The 24363-nt window shown below is 41.5% G+C and overlaps 1 protein-coding gene across 1 annotated transcript; it reads left to right on the plus strand.

Annotated features, from left to right (window-relative positions):
- The first annotated feature begins 2386 nt into the window (after positions 1 to 2386).
- Positions 2387 to 24363, plus strand: LOC119719727 (guanine nucleotide-binding protein alpha-2 subunit-like). Its single transcript, XM_038189225.1, has 9 exons — positions 2387 to 2544; positions 10664 to 10964; positions 11429 to 11539; positions 13621 to 13745; positions 16190 to 16351; positions 19709 to 19880; positions 21583 to 21693; positions 22353 to 22477; positions 23278 to 24363. Exons 2-9 carry the CDS (start codon positions 10820 to 10822, stop codon positions 23440 to 23442), a joined length of 1116 nt encoding a protein of 371 aa, XP_038045153.1. The 5' UTR covers positions 2387 to 2544; positions 10664 to 10819; the 3' UTR covers positions 23443 to 24363.

The raw sequence follows: 24363 nt of genomic DNA on the forward strand, positions 1-24363 counted from the left end.
TGTGACCATTTTGGGGTTTTCGCTGTCCAATAAAAGTAATGAATGAACAATTTTAATGTCTGTGTTTACTTTGCATGTCACCAACTTTATTGAAACAAGGCTTTCTTAAAATGGAGCCATGTCAATGGTGTTGGCAGACTGTTGTTGATATCTAACCTTGATTTCATTCCGATTATAAACTCAGAAAAATTGTTCTTTTCTAGGTTGCAGTTTTGTTGAACTTTGGAGAAAAAGTAGTGGCTTTGATGAAAAAGCAGCGTAGTAAATAGTTTCCTTGCTTGAAAAGAAAACATCAGTCAATGATTTGAACTTTTTCGTTCAAGGCTGATAGTTTCAGGACAAAGGGGTGTCCATGTTTTCTTTAAAAATTTGCATAGTGATAAGTAAACATGTCTGTATTAATTTGCATGTGAGAGATACTGTTAATTGTATGATACTATTACATGGTCCGATAACTTTACCAAGAACAACCGTATGTTAATCTTTGTGATATTTACCAATAAAACAAATGCGATAAGGCCACAAAAGAGTGCTTGGGAAACCAGTTGTCCTACATTGAATGTATTTTGTGTGAACTCATTATAGAAATTCTTTCTTTGTTTTCACAACATTGGTATTTGCAGTATGTGTATGTTGACGTATTGATGTGGACATGGTCTGTTTACATGTATTAACAAACCATACACGTGCCTACAGTTATGTAAAGCTGTTCCACTCGCTGTAACCAAACCAGAATATGTGTAGCGTAAGAAGAATAGTGTGATTATGAATCTAACGTATTAGTATTTTGTGAGTTGAATTTGAAGAATGTCTAGCACCCTGTTCAACGTCACTTTAAGAGTTCAAATTGGAGCCTCGCCCCTGACTACAATGCACTGTTGGTATGCACGGGTCACATTTGAACATGAGTCTATGAGTGTGAAAGCACCATAGAGCTATATTAAATTACTAGAGCGCTAACTCCTCATTCTGCGCGCGGAGACGCTTTGAAGCCGTCCTGGGCGCAGACATTTTGAATTCATGTGCGTGTTTGTAGAACATAATGAAATCAGATGGATTGAATTTTGAAAGTGTACTCTACATGCAACGCGCAAGTAGAACATACGCAAACAACTTAAGCGCGTCATTGACGGTTCCAAAAAACGTTATGGCAAAAAGCATCTGCAGCGAATACGCGCACGCGTTGCGCTGTTTGCGTAGAGCAAAATGACACGCTCATTTGCTGATCATACGTTTCGGTTTTGGGCGTATCGGCTTCGATGACGCACCGGTTTGGAATACAAAGGCAGATATGCAAATAGCCGTACAAAAGCCGTACAAAATTTCTAGGTCTCCATAGGTTTGTGCACAAACATGGATGCGCCCAGCAGGCATTACTTTGTACACGAAGTTAGCGCTCTAGTAATTTAAATATAGCTCTGTGGAAAGCACCAATCTTAAAATTCTCCCGATGTGAGCTGTTTTTCAATTTAACTCGTAAAGGATTGTAATGGACTATTAAGCAATTAAGCCAATTTCTGCAAGGTTTTAGGCAGAATTTATCTTTTTGGGTTTTTTGTATGGGTTATAAAAGTGGGGATATGCTAAATTGGAGGAAATAACATTAGTGGCAATTGTACATGCCACTACCAAGAGCATTGTGTAAGAATTGTCTCCATTTGTGTAAATGCAAACAGATTTTCATGACAGTTTCTGTGCTGGGTAAAGTTGGCATTATATGGAGCATTTTTTTCCACAACTCCATGATTTCAGTTATGTCATCAATTTCTCCTTTCCACCGATAAAATGATGAAATTTAGCAGGTCGCAACTGGTGGAATTGTAGATAAAATTTTGGGAGGGGCACAGTTTTACAAAATAATTTCTGTGGTTCAAGGTTTTGATTTCTGTTGTATGGATTTACTACCAAAGTTGGAAGCAAACCATTTTTGGAAGTAAGGAAATAAATGTAGTATTGAATTAATACACAGAAGACCAAATGTTGCTCCCTTTTCTTTCTTTAAAGTCTACAGTAGTTAGTTTACTGTCCAAGGTTTGAAAAGAAAACGAACACTGAGAAGGTTGATTTTAAAAGTTTCATAAAGAACCACATGTCCAGCCCCTTTTTTCTGCTTTTGATTTTGTTCCGTTTGTCTGGGAATGTGGACCCAATAATTTGTTGGAATGAATTGCATCTGAAGAAAAACCTTTAAAAATATTTAGTTTTAGTTTTAAAGAGGGAGAGAGAGATTTTAGGGTAAAATTATCTAGAAAACAAGAAAGGCCCTCAGATTTCCAAAGGAAGTTTTTCATGCAACGATTTCTTTTTATTTGCATATTATGGTCATGCATATGCATAATTTACCGGCACGCGATGCGGATTGGCTAGAAATCGTGATGTCACGCAGTGACGTGTCTCTGAACAATTTTCTTCCTCCACGTTGAAGATTCGATGTTGGCACGGACGGGTGATATTCACACTTTAAAAATTGTGGTTTGTTGGGGTTTTGAATCGGTTTTCTGAGTTTTCATGAAAATTGGAATTGGAGATTAATCTATAGTACAGGTAAGTTTGAATTTTAGGTATTGTAGTGCTTGAAATGATATGTTTTCCTCGCAGAATCCTGGACGGCTTAAACGTCATGAACGTTGTGTGTCAACTCGCCCCAACCTCGTTCATAACGTTTGGCACGTTTGCATTACACAATAACCACAGTGTTCGCCCCCAATTCCCAGTCACTATGGCCCATGGAAGGGAAGCCATGTTTATTGCTTGGCCTTGGGCATGTTGGGGGGGCGGGGGGGGGGGGGGGGGGGGGGGGCGGGCGGGGGCGTGGAGTAATTGCAGAATACCCCGCCACTCGGAAATAAGCCTACACAGTAGGCCTACCCTAGTCCGAGTAACTTGGACCCAACTTATCGCCTTTTTTAACATTTTGGACATGGATGGTCTGGCGATAGTGTAGCCCCACTAGTGTGGCCGTCGGTATGCTGCGCTGAACCTTTGGCCACACACCGTGGTACCGCGCGCTACTGAGGACGAAGTTTTTCATAAAATTCAGGGCAGTTTCTTACATTTTCAGTTTCTTACTTTCTTATGGTTGTATTCTATGATGTCTCCTATCACTTCTGGGATGCTTAGCATGTGCTTAGATCTAATGATGTTCCATTTTCCGAGATATTCTTCAATCTTTCTGGAGCCCATAATGCACTCGTGAAACGTCTGGTGGTGGCAGCCATTTTGAATGTGACAAGAGATGACCTCAAGCTGTGACGTCGCGTTTATGCAAATTGCTTGTCGAGCGCGCGAGGGCGCGAGTTGCAAATGCGACGGCTGTTTCCTGTGCCGTAGATCCTGAATAGAGATCGGTGCACGTGGCCCCCTGACGATAAATGCATGGTACAGGAAACAGCCGTCGCATTTGCAACTCGCGCCCTCGCGCGCTCGACAAGCAATTTGCATACACGCGACGTCACAGCTTGAGGTCATCTCTTGTCCCATTCAAAATGGCTGCCATCACCAGACGTTTCACGAGTGCATATGGACTCCAGAAAGATTGAAGAATATCTCGGAAAATGGAACATCATTAGACCTAAGCACATGCTAAGCATCCCAGAAGTGATAGGAGACATTACAACCATAAGAAAGTAAGAAACTGAAATTGTAAGAAACTGCCCTGAATTTTATGAAAAACTTCGTCCTCAGTAGCGCGCGGTACCACGGTGTGTGGCCAAAGGTTCAGCGCAGCATACCGACGGCCACACTAGTGGGGCTAGCGATAGTGGGGTCCTAGACCCGTGAACGTGGCTTGTAAACTACGCCACGCTGTTGTCTATTTTCGAACCTGGCGAACGTGTCCCTCTGACTCCCTCCGTTACACACACACACTGGACGTTATTTTGCCCATGTAATAAGTAGGCTTACTCACATATGAAGCTGTCTTGAATTCTATTTGTACGTCAAAACTTGCATTTGACGAAAATTGAGGAAAATTCTGGCCCCGGTTCATGAAGTCCGTCCGCTACTGCTAGCTGCCATTTTCTCCCAACTGACGCATGCGCATTGCGTTTTATTTTCGTATGATTCGACGGCTGTTTACTGTCGCAGCTAAAACAGACATCGTTTTAGACAAGTTTCAAGTCCTTTCCTCTCTCACCGCACCGCACGCGGTCGCACGTGCGCCCGCGTGTGTGTGCACTAGGCTTGGGACGGTATTGCATTTACTATACCGCGGTATAGAGTGACAAAAAAACCGCGGTATTCACTAAAACCGCAGTATTATGTCAAGCGGGGTATTAGTTACGTCATTATCAGAAGAAAAAAATAACTAACCACCACACCACGTGCCGAGTTGATAAGCCGCCGGCGCAGCATAAATCACGCAAATGCTTCACGCCGCAAATCTCCTAGTCCTACACTAAAAGTGTCTTGGTTTCAAACTTTCATTATCAGTCCATTTCTTTGTAAAAACAACATATCATTGTAACAGATTATTAAACAGGGGAAGCTTACTTTTTGTGGTTTTGCATTTTTCGAATTTGTAAGTCATTGACTTGACAAGGTCCACTAAAAAATAATGCAGATCGTCGACCGATGCCAGAGGCCGACCACGCGACGATCCCCAGATCCTAGCTAACGTATGCTTTTCAGTTGGTATCCATTGTGAGTGACTTAAAAGGCTCACGCAATTAATGCCGGCCACCAGCGACTCCTTACGTGCTTCGCCGGTGTCATGTGAAAATCGGACTCCTACAAAAAATATCGTACTCCTTCTCACGTGATCGGTCCGTGATTGATAATAGTAAACATCACAATATTACGCATGCGCAATTGTGGACGCTGTAATATGAAGTTGTCGGTGCCGCGACCTTCATAACGAACGGACCAATCATTCCAAAACATGAATGGAAAATGTTTCGAGCGCCGTTTTAGATGGCCAATCAGCTTGATCTACACAGTGCGTGGGAAAAAGCACGTGCAATTGTGCTTGTGGGCCCAGCAGGACGGGCGTAGCTTTACGTGTGATCGTGCGGGCATTACGGGGGGTTTTCCCACGGTGAGAAATCATGGTTCTTGTATTACGCTTTCTTTTGGAGTATTTTCTTTTCCGGATTTTTATCTAGACGACTCGGCATACTCAGGCGAGTCCCTTCCCTTTGAACGTTGGTACCGATGAATAACTAACGGACCAATCGAACCGAAACATGAATGAAAAAAAATGTTCCGAGCGTAGATTTAGGTGGTCAATCAGATTCTTTTAAAAGGGTGTTTGACCATTTTTCATCTCACCATCGTCTCGGTAAAACCTTCCAAAAAAAGGCGAGTGCGGACACAGCTTTAGATCGATAAATGCAATGGGTGGGGAAAAGCACGTGTTCCGACTCTCTCTGTGCGGAACCAGTGTGGGACCACGTGTATGACGTATCATGCACTGGCATATGTACGGCCACGCACCACGCACATGACGCACATAAACACTAAAGTGACCGCTTCCAGATCGTTCAAGAGTTTTTACCCACGTTGAGAAATCATCCGTTGAAGTATTTTTTTCCCTTAATTTTCCCGGATGGTTCACACTCGCTGCCTCGTATATTCAGGCGAGTCCAGATTTGTTTTCCTTTTGCGCGTCGGTGCCGACACTGCCTGATTGTACATTTATTCCCAAGGCCCATGATGAGACATCATGATGGCTTTGATATTGCGCTTTCCTTGAAATATTTGTTTCTCATTTTCCCCGGATCGGACGGCTCAGCATCGCATGTGAATCCAGGCGTCCCTTCCCTTTGCACGTGCATCTCGCACGCATATAGCACTAGACTGAAGCCTGCAAGTTTCGGCGGTCATATAACCAAGATTGACAAGGTTTTTGTTCTTGTTGCTGATATTCTTGGGAACTATGTTGTGGCAAAAATTACGCATGATGATGTAAGATTTCTCTGGAACAACCACGGAGAAACAATTAAGACGACCAGTTTTTGTCACGACCGTCAAAAACTCCATGTGTAAAACATTGTTTGAACTTTCAGCGGAGACACTTTACACACAAAGAAAACCGCAAACACGGCGGCGTTAGCAGAACTTCAAAGGCCTTTGTGGTATTGCAGCTGCCGAAGTATCAGGTTTTCTCGTCGAGCTTGACAATTGTGTTCAATCTGTCAACGGTAGTTGACAATGTAGACATGAAACTGGATGCCTGAAACCACAAAGAATGGAATCAAACATGTCAAAGAGGTTGCTTGTCTTTCTGTTTGAAAGGCTTTTGCGAAGATTCTGAACACAAAGGAAGAATACCACGGTATTGAAATTCTATACCGACTTCACCGGTGTTTCGGTATTCATGAATCATTAGTCGGTGTTAGTCGGTTATTAAAAAAAACCTTGACTATCCGGTAATACCGAAATACCGTCCAAGCCTAGTGTGCACACACGTACTGTACACGAGATGAGCCGAGCAGCCAATCATCTGCGGGTTTTTTTTTTTCGGGGTTGCGACATGAAACAGCCGTCAATCTGTCCAAGCGACTCAGACGCGTCCGGGGTTATTTGTCAGGGTCAGGTTAAAATCTAATTTCTACACGTTCGTATGGGTCTTCACTGATGGGCAAATTTCGTCGAAATTACACAGCCGAAACAATCGGACGGGCAAATTTAGATTTCTAGGTGAGTACTCAACACCCATACGGAATTATGTATGTCGGATCGATTTCGCCAGGTTCGAAATGAAACAAGAACGTGGCGTTGTATACAACGCAACGCCACGTTCACGGGTCTAGTGGGGTCCAAGCTAGTAGTACCGCCGGTCATACTAAAAAGCGTCAACACAGCGTCAACACACTCCAAAGCGTCAACACGGCGTCAACACAGCGTCAACACATCCAAAATGCATTAAAATTGACACAAGCAGTATGTAACCCATACGGTATGGACAGAAACAAGATTTTGGCTTAAAATCAATAGGTTAAACGTCTGAAAATTGCGATTTTCAGTTCAAGAAAATTGGCTCTCCGTGCCGCTCCGAGATCGGCTGCCATGTTGCCTCAGTGGAAGCGCGGACCATACCATTATGCTAAAGGGTGATAGCGTTGTACAATAAACCTCAGTCCCTCACAGATCAGAGTGCACTGGTGTCCCTCTCTGCAGCAAGGCGCCCTCTGTTGTTTATGACAAGATTACCTACACACCCCTACTTTAAATGGTGTAGTCCAAGCTTTGTGCGAAGTCAAAATGGCGGACAACGGCCGTGCAAGTGAAGGGTCATTTTTTCGCGTGAAAATACTATATTTTTAACAACAAAATGTAAACTCAATCCATTGAAAATTCTCTTTTATTCTATGCTTTACAATTATATACCTTTTCTGTCAATTCAGAATGTGTTTTGGATGTGTTGACGGTGTGTTGACGTTTCTGTCATGTGTTGACGCTGTGTTGACGCTTTTTAGTGCGACCAAGTACTGCGACCTGGACAACATCAACCTGTCACTGTCCCAAACCAACATTTTCCAACAAAAAACATCAGATTTCACCTTCAAAACGGCCTCCAAATTACTAGATATGCCACCTGAAGTACAAGTAGACATCGATGATTAAGATGGTTGTACTGAAGTTTACTTACGATCCGGAAAAAAAAGTGAAACTTTCCGTTCATTTCGGAGAGCTCCCCTCGCGATCTTGAACACGTTAAATTTCCGATCGTGTTTAATGTTTGAACGACGCGATTTCTTCTACATGCCCAGCGTACATTCGATGGTCCCCGTATCCCGAGTGCGAATCCGTTACCGAGTGCGCGCGATGCATCGATTATGATAATGAGTCACGTTTGTAAACACATACATTGTGCAAGCCAGTTCAAGCTGGTTCCCGATTCCCTTTTACAGTTCGAAATGCACATGTATGTGTTTACAAACGTGACTCATTATCATAATCGATGCATCGCGCGCGCTCGGTAACGGAATCGCACTCATTAAACACGATCGGAAATTTAACGTGTTCAAGATCGCGAGGGGAGCTCTCCGAAATGAACGGAAAGTTTCACTTTTTTTCCGGATCGTAAGTAAACTTCAGTACAACCATCTTAATCATCGATGTCTACTTGTACCTCAGGTGGCATATCTAGTAATTTGGAGGCCGTTTTGAAGGTGAAATCTGATGTTTTTTGTTGGAAAATGTTGGTTTTTGGGACGGTGTTGTCCAGCTCGCGGTATTAGCTTGGACCTTACTATCGCCAGACCATGTCCAAATGTTAAAAAAAGGCTATAAGTTGGGTCCAAGTTACTCGGACTAGGCCTACCCCTAAAAAAATCTCTGGCTAGTACGACTACGAGCATGATGAGGTTGGAAAAGAGTCACTGGAATTGGAAAAGAAACAATCATGTCTCATCATCCCTCATGACAATTCAAGTCCATTGCCACTGCCACTAGTGCCAGCTATGCGGATAGTGTGGTCCCCTTGAGAACGAAGCAACACTGAATGAATGGGAGTTGCTGAAAAAATGTTTAAGTCCAAACTAGTCCCATAAATCATGTAAATGTGACGTAATAATACTGGACTAGGCCTATCTCCGTATTAATTAAACGTCACAGATCCAGATATGGTATTTGGACGGAGGGTCGGTTGCTAAGGGAGCCGAAAATCCATTCGAAATCACAATTATTTTGTCACTTTATACTCACCCAATGCCGTCTACAACTGCTTAATATCAACAAAACGTTAAATTCGGCACCTCTTCAGAGGTCTAGTTATCTTGTAATTTCGAGTTGAATTCGGACGACTTTTACAGCCATTGTTCACGAAAGCGTCGTGTTGCATTATTCATGGTGTGATAAATCGCGCCCTCCCTAGCTTGCATCAATTTTTGACAATGTGCATTTGTACGGCTGTTGCCTGTCATTCAGTTTTGGTCAAAAGTGCATGTATGCGGGCGCACTTTTGACCAAAACTGAATGACCGAAGCTACAGTTTGAGTTGTAACGTGCACGCGAAGCCTTGTTGGCATGACCTCAGAATAGTCAAAGAGTTTTTTGGTCTGGGAACCGACCACAGACACCGTCTATTTAGTGCATATCAAGGGTGCCGTCAGACGGGCCAATCATGAGGCGCCTGGCCCATCTGATGCACTATAGACGAAGGGAAAGTATTGAAGCCCGGCTTCCCTATGCCAGCAATTGTCTGCAAAAGATACAATTGGCACGATTGCCGTTCGACGTATGAATTTTGTCACTACGAGGCTGCAGTTCGCATGACTTCTGCTGGATCTTCTGTGTCTGATTTTTGTCTACCTGGGATTTAATGTTCTTTTCAAATGAAAACCAAACGTCCATTGGAAAGAAACCCAAGGCAGACACACCAGAGCCAAAAGAAGACACACTCACTGCAGACACAAGGTCAATTGAATCCTATTAAAACCGACTGTTGTTCGTTGAGTATGTTTTAAAGGTTGCATGAAGTTGGTGCATGGTGCTCAACTCGCCTTCAAAAACAGTTATGCTCTACATATTTCCACCAGGACAGACTAGGGCACAGCGTCTGAAGCTTGTTTATTGTATATTGTCACCTGTATGTTGGGCCTGTGCTGTATATTGTACACGTAGCATGGCTTTGGTGTGTAGAAAATAAATCCTCCAATACCACAGAGCTTCATGTATATGTAGATTACTGGGGCGCTAACTCCTCATTCTTGCCCACGAAGATACATTGAAGCGTTCCAGTGCGCAGACATTTTAAATCAGATGGAGTGAATTTTGAAAATGTACTCTAAATGCAACACTCAAGTACAACATACGCAAACAACATAAGTGCTTCATGACGATTAAAAAATGTCATGGCAAAAATCATCTGCAGCAGACACGCGCACGCGTTGCACTGTTTACGCAGAGCAGAATGAAACGCTCATTTACTGATTGTGAGTTTCGGTTTTAGGCGTATCAGCTTCATTAACGCACCTGTATAGAATACAAACGCAGATGTGCAAATAGCAGTACAAAAGCCATCCAGGTTTGTGCACGAACGTGGATGCGCCCAGCAGCCTCCAACTGCCCAATATGGAGGTATCCTGAATCCATCAAAATCCTGCAGTATTGCTAGGCTTACTGTCCTGAATCCATCAAAATCCACCAACTTTTGCAATATGGAGGTATCCTCAATCCACCGAAATCCTCCAACACAGGGGTGTTGATTTTGGGTTAAAGTGTACATGATGATGTGCATTGTATGTCTGACGGTTTGTACGTACAGTACGTGCATGTTTTTGTACGTTTTCCTTCATTGCAACGGACATATTCAACTTTGAATTATGTTTGTTCCCAAGAATGCTAGAATTGTTTTGAACCTAAAAAAAAATGTGTCTGTGTTTTGAAGGGTGAACTGGTGATGTGCCATCAGGGTTGGACAGTGTATTCCGCTGTCTTAATTAATATTCATGAAGTGCCAACTAGAAAGTGCAGAGAAGTGATAAAATTATCCATGTAGAGTCGGACAAGTTTTCTCACCAAAATGTTGCCATGACTGTGTTCAAACACCGCTCAAAACAAAGTGGACATTTTATCCAAGCACTGTACATTTCAAGCTCTCTTGACTCAAACTGAAGTTTTTCACAGTCAACGTAATACCTTTTTCTGATCATCAGTGACGATTGTTTCATAAAAAATGATTGATTTTTTGCATTGCCTTTTTTTTTTCCTTTCAAAGGAAGTCCAAGTGATTGTGAAAGTTGACCAATCAGTCTGGTTCACAGACCTAGTCACCCAACCTACTGTACCTGTGTCGTCCTTGCATGTAAAACTGCTGTGCCAATTGTCACCCACCCGTCCACCTGTCTGTGTTATAAAGACAAGCGCCGTTGCCATGGGAGCATTTGCGAGTTTATTTAAGGGCCTTTTCGGCAAAAAGGAGATGAGGATTCTCATGGTGGGGCTGGACGCCGCCGGAAAGACGACAATTTTGTACAAACTCAAGCTTGGAGAGATTGTCACAACCATTCCAACCATTGGTGAGTAGACGGAGCAATTCCTGAAATCCTTTCAGAATCCTATTTGCATTTGTCCATTCACAGTCGCCTTCGCAGACCTTACAAAAATCCACCAGGCATATTTGAAGGATTTTGCAGGATTGGGGACAGTAGAGCCCAGCCACTGTTATTTTACATGGGACTTGATTGCTGCCTTTGAACTTTAAAGTTCCAAAAATGTGTCAGGATTTATTTGGGGGGGGGTTTGGATTTTGGAGGGTTTAAGAAGGAGCTTACCTAAACAAGAACACTTAGTTGTTTTAAACTTCACTGAAGAGTGATAAGATTTTTTAATTATTGTCATATCCCACATTATCATGTAGCATTGTTCATAACTTCCAGATTGGTTGGATATTGCACAAATAGTTTTTGTAAAAACACTTTTTCAGTTTCTTTTTCATTTTAAGTAAGATTAATGGACAATTTTGTTTGCTTCTCTTTGGCAGGTTTCAACGTAGAGACAGTCGAATACAAGAACATCAGTTTCACAGTATGGGACGTCGGTGGCCAAGACAAAATCAGACCTCTCTGGCGTCACTACTTCCAGAACACACAAGGTGGGTGCGACTGTAGTGTTTAAGAATCATTAAGCCGCTGTACTGATGACGTGACGCTTTGTTTATGTGTGCTCTCTAATGGGAGCCTAGTGGGGACCACGATTTCCTAGCCCCATTGTAAAGTGCACAAGTAAACAAAGCGTGACGTCATCAGTACTGAGGCTCATTCCGCGCCATATTGCTTTAACCCTAACCCCCTAGGCTCTTGCACTAGAAAGGATACCAAACCTAACAAATTTCAACAGCTGCATACAGGTCTGTAAGCACTGGTACCAAAACTGCCAAACTCCAACAGGCCTTGTACGGGGAACAGTACTAAACCTGCCAAACTCCAACTGTTGGAGTTTGATTGACTTGGTATGGATGGGCCTATGCATTGTCGAGTGATTGGATAGGGATGGTACCAAACCTAACAAAATAAAGCAATATATTTGACCAGGAACTGTACTGGGGACCGTGGGTGAGCGTACCCACGAAGAAATGCCTGTGAACTCCCATGTACATGCACATTTGACCACAAACTGTGCTGAGGACCGTGGGTGAGCATACCCACGAAGAAATGCCAGTGAACTCCCTCAAACTCCAACGTGTTCACAAATCTCATGCCCTTCTGCCCCGAACCTCACAAAATTCAACAGGGTCTCCCTGGGCCTTTGGTACCCAGTCAATCAAAGTCCAACACCAGCTGGCCAGTGTTCGGTACCAACCCTGCCAAAATCAAGCAAAACCCGCTGTTGGAGCTTGATGGGCTCAGGGTTGTTAGGGTTAAGCACCCAAAATCTGTCAAAATGCAACAGCTAGACTGCTGTTTCCTAGTTGTTGTTCCTTTAAAATAAATAAGCCCGTAGTTCAGGACTTTGGCAAGGTGACCACGTTGGCTTGATAAGACTTGGTCCAAGCACCGTGACAAATGTACACAAACCAAAAGTGGGCGTAGTCTGAGTATCACCCGTTGTCCAACGGAGCCTTCTCTGTCTCCGGTCCAGTGTCTGATATATCCATGCATGCAAACTTATGCGACCCCATGCACCAGCCAATCGGAGTCGACATGACGTCATTTCATTCCAAAATCTGGACTTAGCTGTTGATTGGTCAATTTGAATGCCATGTTTTTGTAATACAATAACGGGCATAGATATCTAATAAAACCTAGACACGACATTGGCTCTCCAAAACTGTTAGCAAAATACTACGCGTATAGAATGCACAAGCTCTCATCGTGGGCGTGACGTGAACGGGCCCAAAGGGCGTTCGCATTACACGCGTTATTAAAAAAAATGTCATGATCATTCAAAGCCACATGTCGTTGACACATCGCGCAACATATCGTTACAGGCTGTGTGACGCAGCCAAGGTTTGCTAACACAATTCACAACGAAAACACGATAGATGTGTGTCTAGGTCTATGACAACAGGTTATCAAAGACCCGATATAGAAGGCGCCCGCTGAATGGTCAGAATCTGGAGGTCAAGACGCAGTCTTGTTTTGCGTAATTAATTGCCGAATCTGCTGGCATATCATAGACCCTTGCTGTGCAAGGGGATGTTCCATAGATTAACCCTAACCCCCTAGGCCCTTGTTGCTTACAACCATCCTCAATCCTCCAAAATCCTCCAAAATTTTTCAACTCCGCCTAAATTTTTCAAAATTGTCAGACAGTCCTGCCTCAAAATGCATTCATCCTCAATCCTCCAAAATCCTCCTCATCCCAAAACTTTGCACTCGTGTTTAAATGAAGGATAACCAACGCCAAATCCTTCAAAATCATCAGACAGTCCTGCCTCAAAATGCATTCATCCTCAATCCTCCAAAATCCTCTTGTGCTTCATTCACCATTCATCCTCAATCCTCCAAAATCCTCATGTGCTTCAATCACCATTCATCCTCAATCCTCCAGAATCCTCATTTGATTCAATCACCATTCATCCTCAATCCTCTAGAATCCTCCAATACCGCCAGGAGGATTTTGGAGGAGTGAGGTGGGTTAGGGTTAATGTGGGCAGGGTTATGGCCAGATCTGGAACGTTCCATTACTCTAGGAGTTTGGCTTTAATGGTATACATTTTCTTTTCTTTTCCAGGACTGATCTTTGTGGTTGACAGCAACGACAGAGAAAGAGTCGGCGAGGCTAGAGAGGAACTGGCGAGAATGCTGAACGAGGACGAGTTGAAAGACGCACACCTTCTAGTGTTCGCTAACAAACAGGTACAGCACCCATTCCTTAAAGGGAATATACAACATTTGCAAACATCGAAAAATAAAACTACCAAGTTTTTAAGAAATACCTTACTAGGATGTTGGTAAATGAGAGTCTAAAGCATCCTGTAAAATTATGGCACCTGGTGTGAAGTCATTTTCAAGAAAATGGTATTTTTGTATACATTTCCAACGGTGGTCGGCCGACCACCGTTGGAAAAACCTAACTATATTTCAACTACTGCTCCAAATTTACCTTTTTTCAGTCCAAATTTGTTTGGTATTGGTTACATGTTCATGAACGGGTGCAGGCCAGCTAGACTGGTTCCTTTACCTTACAATTTTCTTGCAACTATAAATGGATCCATTTCATCTTTAGTGGAGTCAGGGAACCAGACTACTTGAACAATTTTGTTTTTCTTGGTTTTTCCAGCATTTTCAAACATAAAACTTCAAACATGTCAGTGTAACAATATTTGATATATTATACTTATCCCTCAAATACTCCATTTCTGAAAATTACAGCAAAAGCCAATGATGTACATTCCCTTTAAGCTGTTGCTTCTTTGGACCCAGTTCAATACTGATAAAGAAAAAGTAGGGATATCCTGGTCAAGAGTTTCTGATTCTGTCTTAAAAAGCAGAAGTGTCAGGCAGCAACTAAAAAGCCAATTGACATGTCGCATGAGATGAGAACCAAGGCCATAGTGGTGGAAGGAAAAGGAAAGTGCCACTGCACATCACAAATCCAGCAGTCTTTAAGATTTTCAATAAGGATGGGGTATTAAAATGGATTGCTTTAGACAAAGTTACTGGTGGGGGAGTGCTGCTGTAAAGATGGTGAAATTTAAATTTAGTATTTTCCATGCAGCACATAATTTCCGAGAGAGGTGCACAACTTGTGTAGCGTGGGGCCACATTTCAATTTCTCCGGTCAACATTGGGGCAGCGGCACCCTTAAGTATGTCTTGTGAAACCACTGAAATTACACAGGTGTACTGTATGCACATCCATGCTTAAAGGGAATGTACAACATTTGCTTTTGCTGCAATTTTCAGAAATAAAATGGATTTGGAGGATTAGTATGTTATAGCCAATTTTGTTAAAAAATGACATGTTTCACGTTTTGGGCTTGTAGATAGTGGAAAAACCAAGAAAACCATTCATGTTCTTGTAGTCTGGTTCCCTTGTCACGGTCTCACTTCTCCAGCGTGCCAGCTTCTTTGGTTGGATTTGGCGGATAATGGAGCACGTTACAGTGCACGTTACATGAGCACTATTCATGCTCATGTGTCCGCTGTGCTAACTTTTCCTCGGGCTGTATTGTTGTTGTTGTAGAGTCTACTCGGTCCATACAGACAGTGAGGGACACCCAAGAATGCGTTATGTAACACTTCCTGTGGGTCAAGTCATATTGCAAGCATTCTGAAGTTGTGTTCCCATCGTCATTGCGTGTGCGTTGAGGAAAAAATAAAAAGCGTGTTCCTTGCTCGGTCGTGGTCCATCACATGCATATCCAATTTGCAACCCATTCAACCACAGTTGAAAATAAATGTGCATCCGTCAAGTCTTTTTGGTTATTAGGATGTTTGGAGTTAATTGCGCGCCCCACCATGCCTAGGTCTGGATTCGATGGTACCCTGTGACGTATACATACAAACATCCTAACTTTTTACGTGCACCAGTACAACCCCAAAGAACTCAGCACACACATCAAGTTGGCGAAAGTGAACACTTCTGCGCAATTTTGTGCATGCGTGTTGAAACGAAATTTCCAACTTGGAGAAGCTAGCACGCCAGAGAAGTGAGACCGTGACCATGGGCGTCGCGAGGGGGGGGGCAAGGGGGGCACTTGGCCCCCCCCCCCCCTGGAAAAGAAAAAAAAAAAAAAAAGGAAGAAAAAGAAAAGAAGAAGAAAAAAATAAAAGAGGCACGAAGACAAAGTGGTGTAAATTTAATGAGTTGGGGGGGGGGGCAAAATGTCCCTGCCCCCCTCTAAAACTGATAAATCGAGAATGTGTTGAGAAATACAAGCATTTTTTGGCAAAAACAAAATCTTGCCCCCCTCTAGAAAAAATCCTGGTGACACCCATGACCGTGACACCCTGACCCCACTTAAGATGAAACAGAGAATTTATAGACTTTGGGGAATTGTAAGGTCAGAGGATCAGTCTAGCAGGCTTGTACCCCTAGTTGAGTAATCAATTGAAAAGAAAACGTGGAATAACTAATCATGAAAAATTCGGAGCAGTTTTTGAAAAAGCCAGTCGGCCGACCAGCGTTGGAAAAATACCATTTTTCTTGAAAATGTCAGCACAAGGAGCCACGATTTTACATGATGTTTTAGACTGTCATGTAAGGTATTTCGTGATAATTTGATCATTTCGTTGTGTGATGTTTGCAAATGTTGTATCTTCCCTTTAAACTTTTGCTCATTTTCTCTTCCCGTCCAGGATCTTCCCAATGCAATGAATGCAGCAGAGGTCACAGACAAACTAGGTCTGCACAAGACGCGCAATCGCACTTGGTACATCCAGGCCACGTGCGCCACTAGCGGAGACGGTTTGTACGAAGGTCTAGACTGGTTGTCCAATATACTCAAGAAGAACACCAAATAAAGAACCTCTAACGAGAACCTGGGTGGTTTTACTTGTTTGTACATGTAGATGAATCATTTGGGAGTGCTCAGTTGGGCAGAGGCTCATTGGTGTGTGTTTTTTTTTTTTGAGGGGGGGGGTGGGAGGTGGGCGTCAGGAGGGATATTGGAGGTTCAGGACATTTTTGTAGTTGAGTACATCACAAATCCATCACGAGGCTAGTTTACAGTAAATCACAAGTCCAGTCATGAGTAACAGGATGAACAACGACAAAGGAATACTTTTGTCACAGATCATTTGAGTAGCTTATGACTTGACATGAGACTGGAAGCCTTATGATGGACTTGTGATGGACTTGTGATGGACTTGTGACGATTTGTGATGCAGTTGACTACTACAGGCCTTATTCGCGAGTCGGCCATATTGAATTCAAGTGAGGGAAATCTTAATTTTTGGAGCTTGTGAAGAGAAGTGAAAGCAAGTTAGTGCTTAACTAATTCCAGTCTGCTTCAGTGAATAATATTAAATTTGTAAATAAACATTCTCTTATGTTTAAAGCCAGATTAACCCTCCTATGGAAACATGCATTGTCAGCCTGGTTATTACTTGGGTCAATATTGGTCAAGACCCCCATTGGTTTGTACACAGTAGGCCAGGAGGTGAGATACAAACATTTTGACCATTGGTGACCTCTTAAATAGTAGGAGGGTTAAACAAAAAAACCAGACAGTAAAATAAGGCTGCATTGTGCCTGCATAAATAGTCTGGCGCCATCCCGTTGAACAGTTAACACTTAATGAAATACGTTCAGGGAACTCGACAAAAATGGCCAACTCGTGAATAAGGCCCACACTGGTTTAGGAATTACTGCAGTCGTGTCCGACATGCAAGTTGTTTGGTGTTATCGATCCTTGGATCTATTTTTTTTTTTTCTTAAGATTGAGAGTAAATCATGATGGAATCTCATTCATGGTAAAAGTGCCGAAGCAGCACCCGACTTCCAGCAAATGTCCAAATAAGGAAGAACCAATTTATCATTTAATAAGATCTGCAGGGAAGTGTACCGTCCCTTTTTGTGTGTTCATGTTTGCTCACATCGGCAAAAATACCGGCCCTTTCAATGTTTAAAGGACAAAGTTTCGTCTATTAACCTTCAGGATTTTCATGTAAAAAAAAAATAGTAAATGAAAACAGTACATATTTAATGGTTGTGGGTATTTTTAACAAGTGATTTAGTTGTCCATGTAACTATTTAGAAAGTATAATACTGTTTAGCAGAACCAACCATAGGACACGCTGTTGATACTAAAACGATCATAAATTTACAGCTTTTGGGGTTAATATGATTCAGGAACTTGCTTCATTAGAAATACACATGTAAAAATTATTTTTAAAAACTTTTGTGGAAATTGAAGCCCGACTGCAAACATTTCTAGGAGGGTTGGTGTTTCTCTTTAAAAATTGCAGTTTGCAATTGTGACAAAGTCGTTCAAAGCTTTGAGGTCATGAAACGCGGACTGGTGGTACAGAGTACATGTAGTTTAACATTCCCTAAATTTATTATTTGTTCAAGTATTTGGCAATGAATGCGGACTTTGTACATGGCTTGTTTACCTATTTTGCACTTGTCTTATATTTACCGTACACGTGCCTAAGTATGAAAATGTAGCAGTTTCGTTTTAACCGGAAATCATATAGCCAGTAGTATCTTTTGTGGTAGTTGTTAATTCATTCGAATAACTTATTCTACTGTTAGTCAGTCTTTGCAAAATTGGCAGATATAATTCCCGATCCCACTGAAATTTATGTTTTCCAGACCCGTCACTGGTAAGTTCCTCCTCTTCTTTCCATTTCTTTGTTCTTGCACAGTTTTTAGTAGACTTTTTTGCGTTCATGGTGTTTTTTTTAACTAAAACAACCAAAACCTTTTGCAAAAAGGCCATTACGTTAAAATTCTTTGGACTTGGTAAGCAAGTTCCCCTTCAGTTGAATACAACGAGAGAGTTCGGAGGAACTTTTGAATACATTCCTGCCGTAAGCATGGCACTCCCCCAAGATAGACAAAACGGACGTGGTATTGATATTAAACATGGTGCTTGTACAAGTACATGTATGATGTACCTTAGAACTCCATTGCATCTGTAAATTGCTTTTAAGTTTTTCCAGTGAAAAGCAAAACCAGTTAAAACAAAAACGTCCCAGTGTGTATTTATTATTAGATCGCCTTGTAATGGCATTTTCAGTGAGGATATTAATATATTTTTCTGTGTGTTTTGGGAGGGGGTTACATACATGTACATGTAGATCCCGAATTACCGATTTATTAATGTGTCCTCATAAAATTATTCGGATTGGTAGTTGCGCTTTTTCCTTAGTATTTACAATGTATATTACATAATATTGTGGACGTTATTTCACATCTGATTAGGAACCAAATCATTGTTGAATTTGAAGAGGTTTACTGCAATATTAAGCTAAGCAAAAATTTAGAGTAAAACTGACTACCAGCCAGAAGGCAGTGTGTATTATGTGTGATTTTGGTTGGTAATCAGTAGCGGTAACCAAATACCAGGCTAGTGATCACTTCCGCTTACCACGATAACATGCAGATTAACAAATTGTACAGTTACGGATGAAACATGTGAAATAACGTCCACATAATTTATCTTCTGAAGATTATTATTGGCATTCTGTATTTTGAGTTGTATACATGTATGTTTAGAATAGTAAGGCAAAATCTGTTTTGAGTGAATAAACCTTTAAATTTGTAGACTAAAAAAAAGAGTATTATCTCCAGCTTGTGCTTATTTTCAAATTGAGTTGTCCTGGTTTTGCGCTATGAACTCTATAACCTTTGAAAATTATTTTTCCCCACTCCCAAAAATGTCAGATATGTTTGCAAATTTATCCTTTTTTAAGTGTTGTTATCAAAAGTCCTTTTGTGTTTTCTCTTCCCAACCTGCCTGCTTTAACCAATTCCAGTTTTAAAAAAAATCCAAACTTAGTCTTGTCAACTCCTGCAAAGCTTACTTGATTGAGAGTCAAGATATTTCTTCAACATGAAGGGTGTTTTTTATCACGCACCACACATGTATACCTTTCTCATATTTACAGGGAGTCTGTAAAAAATCCAACTGCTCTCACAATTTCTAATTCAGGTAAAACAAGGTTTTGATATATTGTTGTCTTACCTATAGCTCAATCTAAAAGTTCAGTCTTCCTCGGAAGTTGCAATACTATTTATTTGCTTTTCCTGCCAATAATTTTACAAAATCATGTCCAGTACTTTTGATTTTTCATCTTTGCAGAAGTCACCGTAGGCGTTCAGGATTTGTCTTGTTAACTCCAAAGAGTTTGCATCCCTCTAAATTTTAACAACTCGGCGAGTCAACTCAAGACAAGATGGGAGCGTTCACAAGTTTATTCAAGAACCTGTTCAGCAAGAAGGAGATGCGTATCCTCATGGTCGGGCTGGATGCTGCAGGCAAGACCACCATCTTGTACAAGCTCAAGCTGGGAGAGATCGTCACCACCATACCCACCATCGGTGAGTACCTTACGGTCCAGGCAACATCTTCTCTTGGCTAGGAATACTGCTGAGGCTTTTTGTTTTTGGAAAAACGAAGATGTGGTTCAACTTTGGGGAGTCAGGTTGGCGTAGCGGTACTTTCCTCGCCTTCCACCGCTGTGACCCGGGTTTGAATCCCGCCTGGGCCAATATGTGGATTGGGTTTTCAGTCCCTACCTGATTCCGTGGGTTTTCCTCAGAATATTCTTCTGGGCTTTTCCTCCCACCTCTAAAACTGTAATTTCTTCTCATTGTCTTCTCTCCACAGGTTTCTTCAGGCTTGCGAGCTACAGTGCCTAGGGCGCTTTTGAGGAATCCTTGGTTTCATTACCAAAAATGATTAATAATAATAATAATAAATTGCAGTGTCAATGTTGCCCAACTGACTTGATGTTAAAGGGAATGTACATCATTAGCTTTCACTGTAATTTTCCGGTTAGTATAATAGAACAAAATATTGATACACTGACATGTTTGAAGTTTTGTGTTCGAAAATGTTGAAAAAAACCAAGAAAAACAAAAATGTTCAAGTAGTCTGGTTCCCGACTCCACTAAAGATGGAATGGATCAATTTATAGATGCTGGAAAATTGTACGGTAAGGGAACCAGTCTACCTGGCCTGCACCCATTCATGAACATGTAACCAATAGCAAACACAATGTGGACTGAAACAAATGGTAAATATGGAGCAGAAGTTGAAAAATAGTTAGGTTTTTCCAACGGTGGTCGGCCGACCACCGTTGGAAATGTATACAAAAATACCAATTTCTTGAAAATGACTTCACACCAGGTGCCATAATTTTACAGAATGCTTTAGACTGTCATTTATCAACATCCTAGTAAGGTATTTCGTAAAAACTTGGTATTTTTATTTTTCGATGTTTGCAAATGTTGTATTTTCCCTTTAACTGGTCGTAGTGTTAGGCAATGTAAGATTAAAAAGAAAATGTTCTATCAAGGGATGGAGTCGAGTCCATCACAAATCCACCACAAGTCCAGTCACAAGTAAATCACAATTCCATTCACAAGTCAAGTCACAAGTAACAGTGGATGAACAATAACATAGGAATGCCTATGTCAAAGCTCATTTAAATAGCCTGTGATGGACTGGAGGACTTGCAGGGACTAGACCTCTCCCCTGGTTCTATCTCTTAAAAATTAGGGCAATTCCACGTTACTCACGTTACAAAAGACGCACAAAATCGGTTACTCACGTTACATTTTCGTAACGTGAGTAACCGATTTTGTGCGTCTTGTTTATCATACATAACACATTTTTCTGGATGTCATCTTTGGTGCTTAGGTAAGTCTAGGTCTACTCTATCTACCATGGAGATAACAGTTATTAAACCTTTTCAGTAAGGTACATGTAATTACAGCCCAAGGAAACTCAAAAGTACATCAAAAATGTAACGTGAGTAACCGTGGAATTGCCCATTAGCTTTCTTGTGGACATGTCATAGACTGGAAGTTTCTGATGAAGTTGTGACATGTAGGCTTGCCATGACTTACATAAACTGTGTAATATCATAAAAAAAAATTAAGAAGTCATGTATGAAAAAGCACCTTAACCAGCTGCCAGTGTGCCTTTCAAGACCCCACAACACTTGTGTTCTCCTCAGCATGATGATCCTATAGACGTTCTGACTTTTACAGTCCTCATTTGTTCTTAATCCAACAGGTTTCAACGTAGAGACAGTGGAATACAAGAACATCAGTTTCACAGTATGGGACGTCGGTGGCCAAGACAAAATCAGACCTCTCTGGCGACACTACTTCCAGAACACACAAGGTGGGATACTTGTTGGTCCCTCATGTCAAACTAGTCAGGAAGACCACTTTCCCCTCAATTCAGAGCCTTCTCCCACCCTAACTACATTTTCATGGATTGTGCCAACTAGTTTCATCATGGTCATCGGCCCGCTAACTGGAAAAGACCTCTGCTTAAGACCCTTGCTTACCTGGCTAAAGCAGGTAGCTGATACTGTTCAGTTGCTCCCAAGTGATTGTTGGTCCCTTACTTCTGTTCGGGGAGGTTGGAGGTCACTACAACCCTCTGATAGACTTGTGCAGTACAGGTAGTAGTAGTAGTACCCTTACAAAGAAAGAAGTCCTCCGATGATGGTTTAAAAAAAAAACACATTTTAAATTTCCCCGTCAGGAAAGAAAATCCTGGTAAGACTGCTTTCCCCGCTGATCTTTGTATCCTTTGCACAGAGCCATAGACCCATCCAGGCATGCTATCGATTCCATCACGAAGGCCCCCTTCAATGGCGAAATCATTGCGTTAGCTTTGCACAATAGCTTGCACAATGCTTTCGCCATTGAAGGGGGCCTTGCGGGTGTGCAGTGATCAAATGGCTGGATTCGGCTGTATCAGTACCCTACCTCACTTTGCCCATCAGCTTTTTCTTGACCGTTGATAGCAAGACATTTTGGTTGTCTACACAGGTCTTATCTTTGTCGTGGACAGCAACGACAGGGAGAGAATCGGAGAGGCCCGCGACGAGCTGGCCAGGATGCTGAATGAGGATGAACTGAGAGACGCACATGTTCTGGTCTTTGCTAACAAACAGGTACATTCACTTGCCTGGCGATGCACAAATGGATATTCAGTGCTTAAAAAAATGTCTGCAAGAGGAGAATAACTATCGGGGGAGTTAGGATGGGGAGGATGTATCTTTTACTTCCTTTAGTTTCTTAAAGCTATAGTCCATCATTTGCTGCTATCCAAAAAGTGACTGACGTAATTAGTGTTGAAAAACATACTTGGTTGATAGATAGTAAGGGGACTAAACTCCCTGTGAAATTATTCTTTCTGGCATGCTGTCATTTTGAAGAAATCAAGAAAAGAAGGCCTTTCCAACGGTGCTTCTTAAGACGCACCGTAGGAAATTCAAATGAGTAGTTTGTTTTGTTATTCAGCGAAGCGCGCGCAAGCATTGGCAGGGCGCACACGCGCGCGCGGTTGCTTTAATTTGTCGGATCAGTGCGCGACATCGCGTAGCTGCATTCGGCTCAGTGAGAACGTGTCTCGAACACTGAATTCAGGCCCAATTCAAAACATGATTCAGCAACTTTTGATTTGAAATCGAGATCCTAGAATGCTGTTTTTCTCGGAATATACAGTTGAAGCTGAGCTAAAACGTCATCAGGTTAGTTGTTCAGCACCCTTCTTCAGATTTTGAGTAGTTTGTTGCTTCAAACGAACAAAATGCACAAATTACAAATGATGGACTATACCTTTAAATAGTTATTGTAGTTTGGTATTTGAGCAGGGCAAGACTTTCTTGAACTAGAACGTCTATAACTGTTACTCTCTATCCTCAAAAGATGATTCAATATTCTCTTTTGATTGTCTCTCCTCAAATCTTAGGATCTTCCAAATGCCATGAACGGCCAAGAGATCACTGAAAAGCTAAATCTTCACGGCCTGCGCAGCCGCCATTGGTACATCCAGGCAACGTGTGCTACAAGCGGTGATGGATTGTACGAGGGGCTGGATTGGCTGTCACAATCATTGACAAAGGAAAAAAAATAACTTGTCTTCCAATCGTTACGCTTGTCTCAAATGAGTTTTCCCCAGATAGGTAATTTGATGGCCCTAGTCCTCAAATATAATTATATGCCTATTTTCTTCTCAGATTGTAGCTAGCAAAATAAGACACTTGGTGTACAAATTTTGAATTGAGGTTTTGTTGTGAATTGACTCTGTAAAGACTTAGATTAATTAAGTATGATTGAATTGCAAGGAAATTAGATGAAATTTGATGAAGGTGTGATTATTCTGCTAAATCATGAAACTTGTTTTAGTTTGTGTGCATTGTGCACTAAGGTTAAGACTGTTCTGCAACAGAAAGTTGCGAGGATTTTTTTTGCTGGTGAAGGAAATTCAGGTGAAATCAAATGCAATAAATACAGATGCATGTCCGTTTTTAGCTGTTATATACCTATATCCTTCAAACTTGCATGTTTAGCAGTTAAGTGAGGCTAAGACATTTGTGATAGTGTTGTGAAAAACTGTTTTTATTGAAAACTGTGACAGTAATAGATATGCATTGCCCACTGATTGGACAGTGAAAAGTTGGCTTTCCGACAATTTCTAATTACAAATTGTTGTAATTACAATTGCCAGATGTATCTTGCCTGTTGTATGTTTTAATAATTTGTATTAATTAATGTGGGTTTTTTTCCAAAACTGTGACATCTTTTGTTAACAGGCAGTACTGGTATGGAAAATTGAATTTAGAAAATCATTGTAAAAGTATCTTGCCTGTTGTATGTTTTAATAATTTGTATTAATGTGTTTTTTCTCCAAAACTGTGACGTCTTTTGTTAACAGGCAGTGCTGGTATGGAAATTTGAATTTAGAAAATTGTTGTAGAAGTACATCATTAGCAATGTCGTCAGTGAATATTTAAATGAGTAATGATTTTTTTTTTCATGTAAGTGGCACCAAATG

Source organism: Patiria miniata, unplaced genomic scaffold (assembly GCF_015706575.1).
Source record: "Patiria miniata isolate m_02_andy unplaced genomic scaffold, ASM1570657v1 HiC_scaffold_8, whole genome shotgun sequence".
NCBI lineage: Eukaryota > Metazoa > Echinodermata > Asteroidea > Valvatida > Asterinidae > Patiria > Patiria miniata.

Bases quoted from the DNA above. Each gene is read 5' to 3' on its own strand.
- LOC119719727 (XM_038189225.1), top strand. From the start codon at position 10,820: ATGGGAGCATTTGCGAGTTTATTTAAGGGCCTTTTCGGCAAAAAGGAG. The intron at 21,694-22,352 runs GTGGGATACTTG...TTGTCTACACAG, and splicing joins CTACTTCCAGAACACACAAG to GTCTTATCTTTGTCGTGGAC. The intron at 22,478-23,277 runs GTACATTCACTT...CTCAAATCTTAG, and splicing joins TGGTCTTTGCTAACAAACAG to GATCTTCCAAATGCCATGAA.